Here is a 4,837-nt window from a genome sequence, read left to right as displayed (position 1 = left end):
GTGCGGCTGGGAGGCGGGCGATTGCATTTGGGTTTGTCGGTAGCGGTGCCGCTGCGAGAGTTTGTTTTTGTGACCGCAGAGGGAAGGCATCTGCTGCGTGTGTCTTGTCGTGGTGGTGCTGCGTGCCCCGTTTATTTTGTATTGTTTTTATTGTTTTTTTCAATTTCATTTTTGACGTTGCGCCCCACTCCTCCTGCAGTGCGCTGAGGGAAGTGGCGGCGTTGGGGGTTTTGTGGGGGCCGTGATGGGAGGTCCCGCCGGCATGCGCACTGCGTGTTGCTGCTGGCAGGGTTTGAAGGGTCTGGGCGGGGTAGACGGTAAGCGAGGTGCTTATGAATTTGTTTTTTATTATTTTTGATTTCTGCGGGGCGTCACAAACTCCGGATGCTCCGTGCGGGTGCGTGTGGGTGTTTCTTCCGGCTGCGCACAACAGTCGCTGCTACCGCCGTCTTCTTTGCGTCTGGCGTGTCTTGTGGGCGGTGGCGAGTGTGTGATTCTGCGGCCCGTGCGTTTGTCGGCACAGCCTCAGTTTTGGATTGTCGCTTTTCTTTTCGGTGTGCGCAACTGGGCGTGCGTGCGGTGATCGTCGTTTTATTTTTTTTTCTCCTTTGAGTTTTATCACCCAACGTTCTCTCCCCAATCACACGCGGAAGGAAAAAGACCAAACGCTACTCGCTGCTGTGCACATTGAAACGCTCTGCAGTCACCACCAGCAACACACACACACACAATCGTCGCGGCCTGAGTGGATCCACCACAAGGAGGGAAGGGAGACAGTGAGTGAGTGAGCAGCAACACATGCTCAATATGTCCTGGCACCTGTTTTTGTATTCGGTGTTGCTCCTTTTTGTGCTGTTGATATGCTTTGCCAGTACGGCTGTGCACGCCGAGAAGAGAAGTACGCCAAAAGACGTGCAAATACCAGAGGTTGTTGATGTTTTTGTGCCGCATCGAACGATTGTGGAAACACAAGGTGAAAATCAAAAGAGGGATTATTTTGTGTTCCCTTCCCTCGCCAGTGCTGGTGGAGTGTTGGTTGCACTTGCCGAGGGTCACAGCTTCTTATACTCCCTTAAACAAACTTCGGTCATTTTTGCTGATGTTGTGGCGGGGTACATTGACTCTGCAGAAAGCTGGTCGCCTTTTGTGGCAGAGGTCCGTGCAAACGAATGGATGGCGTACAGCATCGTTAACACGACTAAGGGGCTCTATCATCCTTTTCCAGTGATACGCACGTTCCGACCCACAACAATTGCAAAGGGCAACAAGGTCTTTCTACTTGCAGGAGGCCATTATAGGAAGTTCGTTCCTTCATTGAAGAAGTGGATTTCACCTTTCCAAGGTTTTGATTTGCTCGTGGGTGAGGCCACGCAAGATAAAGTCATTCAATGGGGCGAACCCACCTCGCTTTTGCCACAGATCGAACCATTTGCTAAACGACGTGGTCTGGACAAGTTTGGTGGTGGTGGTGGCTCAGGCGTTGTGATGGAGGATGGCACGCTTGTGTTTCCTGTGACGACGAGGAGGACACGAGAAAACGAATTTGTGTCCATGATCATTTATTCGAAGGACGACGGCAAAAATTGGACATTTCCACAGGGGATGCTCCCTGCGGGGTGCACTGAACCCCTCATCATCGAATGGGAGCAGGGGCAGCTTGTCATGGTTGTCAAATGTAATTCGCTCTCCAAGGTGTTCGAGTCGAGGGACATGGGGGCAACGTGGAGGGAGGCTGTCAGGACACTGACACGCGTGCAGCCCATGTTGTTACCAGACTCTTTGCGAACAGCTGAGAGAGTGGGGTCCCTCACCACTGCGACCATTGCTGGAAAGAAGGTCATGCTGTACACTCAGAAAGGGATTCCCCCTGGGGCCATGGGGCGAGCCACCGCGCTCTACCTTTGGGTCACTGACAACAACCGCACGTTTCACGTCGGGCCCATTTCCATGGACACTGCGGGGAAGCGGACGTCTAACAACACCCTGCTGCACTCGAAAGATGCGTTGTACTTTTTACAAGAGAGGGGTAGGTACATGGAAAGCAGCGTGTCTCTTGCTCCCCTAACAGAGCAGCTGAAGACGATCACGTCCGTCTTGAACACTTGGGCAAAAATGGACTCCTTCCTCTCCAACTCGTCGGTGCCCACGGCCGGTCTGGTTGGATTCTTGTCGGATGCATCGGGTGAAGGAACGTGGAACGACGCGTACCGTTGCGTGAATGCAACTGTGACGAATGCAACGAAGGTCGAAAATGGCTTTAATTTCACGGGGTCCGAATCATACGCCACGTGGCCGGTGAACATGTGGAAGTATCGCAATGTGCACAGCTTTGTGGATTACGCGTTCACGCTTGTGGCGACGGTGACGATTCATAAGGTTACGAAAGAGAGCGTTCCTCTGCTGGGCGCGGCCCTGGAGGACAGGTGATACGACGTTTGTGGGGCTGTCGTACACCACAGATAAGCGGTGGGTAACAGTCTTCGACGGCACGACAACAACACACAGCGGCACTTGGGAGCCGGGGAAGGAGTATAAAGTGGAGCTCATGCTGCAGGACAACAAGGGCTCTGTGTACGTGGACGGCGTGCTCATGGGGAGCTCTGACACACTACCAATCCTTAAGTCACGGAGGCATGATATCTCTCATTTTTACTTTGGCGGCGGCGAAAACAGCAGTGTGACAATAAAGAACGTCTTTTTGTACAACCGTCCACTGAATGCCATTAAACTCAAAGCGGTTTATGTTTGTCAGATCCATCGGATCTGCCACCTGCACGTTGCTCAGACGCATGGGAGTCATGCAGGTGACAGCTCCACGCGTGCTGATGTGTTCCGGGTGTCAATTCTGCTGCTATTGGGGCTATGGGGCTTTGCCGTTCTGTGCTGAGTGGTGCTCGGTTGTGTGGAGTTTGTGCTTCTACTGAGAGCATCTCCGTTTCTCCGCGCGCCCTGAGAAGTAAATAATGCGTGTCCACCTAAGAGACTTTTTGTTTTATTTTCCGCTACCTTTTTTTTTTTTTACGTTTACGCATAAATATATTTTTTTTTCTTTGGCCCATAAATTGCGCTCTTCTCTCGGCGCCAGTACAACGGGGTCTTCATTTGTTTTATTTAGTCCTTTTTGTTTTTTATATTGTTCGCTTCTATCAATTACATGAGACCATTAATCGGTTTGCTTTTTAGTGTATGGGTTCAGTATATTGGTTTACTGCTTTACAGATGTGTTTTTTTCTTCGTTGGTTGTTGTTTTATCGGTTTGTTCTTGACGACGGCGTTGAGCCTGCGTGTTTGCCTGGCGGTATGAGATGCTTCACTGCGCCCCTACACTGCGGTCACCGCGGGATCGGGGCTCTCTCTTTTTTATGTCCTGGTTTTTTTTGGTGGGTGCGGACGTGTGCCACGGTGCCGGATGACGCGCAGGCCATCGAATTCGTTCGAAAAGACACGAATAAAAACAACTAACTGCTTTTCTTGGGCGACTGCGGACGCTCTCGGCATTGTGTGTCTGCCGATGGGAGAAGGAGAGAAGGAAGGAATGAGAGCCACAGCAACGCACTGCGGGTCCCTGTGGAAGTTAGACGGTGTCTGGACGCCGGAGCCTTTCGGTGGTTAAAACGAATGTCTTTTTTATATATATGCGTCTAAAACATGAAAGCCTTTTTTTTGTTTGAAGGATTGCACAGGGACCTTCCACGACAATTTTTTTTTGTGAAATTTTTTTTGAGAAGTAAATATTTTTTTGTGAAAACGTTTTTACGAGCTTTTTTTTTTTTGGTAAATCATTTTCATTGTGTGTTAGCAATGCACGGTCTGCGGTGTCATTTTGAGTCTTAGTCATCTGGTTTTTCCATCTTTGCGTCTTGCATATCTTCTGTGTGTGTATGTGAGTCCTCACACGCTTTGATCCCCTTTCCTCTCTTTCAATTTTTGTATCTGCAGGCACACACACACACACGATTTATATATATTGCAGTTGCACGTGGAGGATGTTTTTGTAGTTGGTGCCGACAGTGACACATGCGAGTGCTGCTGCCTCCTTCCGTGGGGATGAAGGGAAGAGAGAGACTAAGGGGGAGGCGTTGCGCTGTGGGTCATTCTTCCTTTTCTTGCGAAGGCAGGGCGCTGCGTGGTGGCATCGTCAACTGGAACGGTGTGGAATGGCGGTGCGGTGTGGGCGTCGTGCCATGTGATGGTTGCAGGTTCAGTTCCCGTGTGTGCGCGTGTGTGATCGGAGGAGTGGGTGTGGGTTGCTGCTCTGCTCCGTCGTGGGTGGATGCTGGCGCGGTGTGACTCTGTTGTGTGGAGGGTCAGGTTCTCTTCGTTTGTGGGGTGACGGCGCTGCGATGGTGTTTGTGTGCTGTTTGTTCTGCTGTGTACGGCGCGCTCCATCGTGTTGGTGGGGTGAATGGGGGCGTCGCGCGGTCTCCACACAAGTGGCAGATTTATTATTATTTTTTGTTCAGCTTGTTTTGTTTGATTTCTTCTATTTTGCTAAGAAGGTGGCTGGGGGTTGCGGAGGAGCCGGGCCCCCTGTTTGTGGGAGATGCCATGGGCGGCAGTGTCTTCCTCAGCAACTTCTCTTTTGGCACGCTATTACTTAATTACGATGGTTTTTCGGAGTCGCTTTCGATCTCGATGGGAGTTGTCCCCCCATGCGTTTTCCAAATTCACCGGAGTCACAAAACGTCTTGAGGTCCTGTTCACAAAGAAACAAGTAGAGAAGGAGGAAAAGAAGAGTCGAAGGGTTTCAACCTGCAACGCCGGGCGCCGTATAAGTGATTGGTATGGGAATGGTGTGGCTGTTTTTAATTAAAAAAACAGAATAAAATAAAAAAAA

The 4,837-nt window shown here is 50.6% G+C and overlaps 2 protein-coding genes across 2 annotated transcripts, besides 3 other annotated features; both read left to right on the top strand.

The window, feature by feature from the left end:
* Positions 1–91: 91 nt before the first annotated feature.
* Positions 92–126: a microsatellite.
* Positions 127–130: 4 nt separating this feature from the next.
* Positions 131–173: a sequence feature (A-rich).
* Positions 174–798: 625 nt separating this feature from the next.
* TraAM80_08893 (group II trans-sialidase superfamily) lies at positions 799–2,427 on the top strand (the record flags this gene model as incomplete). The annotated part of the gene is made up of 1 exon (XM_029385609.1): positions 799–2,427. The coding sequence occupies one exon, from the start codon at positions 799–801 to the stop codon at positions 2,425–2,427; it is 1,629 nt and encodes a 542-aa protein (XP_029234545.1).
* A 118-nt stretch (positions 2,428–2,545) lies between these two features.
* On the top strand, positions 2,546–2,887 carry TraAM80_08892 (surface glycoprotein; the record flags this gene model as incomplete). Its single annotated transcript, XM_029385608.1, has 1 exon — positions 2,546–2,887. One exon carries the CDS (start codon positions 2,546–2,548, stop codon positions 2,885–2,887), a length of 342 nt encoding a protein of 113 aa, XP_029234544.1.
* A 1,061-nt stretch (positions 2,888–3,948) lies between these two features.
* Positions 3,949–4,217: a satellite DNA.
* The last annotated feature ends 620 nt before the right edge of the window (positions 4,218–4,837 follow it).

Source organism: Trypanosoma rangeli (assembly GCF_003719475.1).
Source record: "Trypanosoma rangeli strain AM80 chromosome Unknown Tra_15.4_contig_00478, whole genome shotgun sequence".
In the NCBI taxonomy this organism is placed as follows: Eukaryota; Euglenozoa; class Kinetoplastea; order Trypanosomatida; family Trypanosomatidae; genus Trypanosoma; species Trypanosoma rangeli.
Note: the sequence above shows the minus strand (reverse complement) of the source record. Positions and strands in the feature narration are given on the sequence as shown.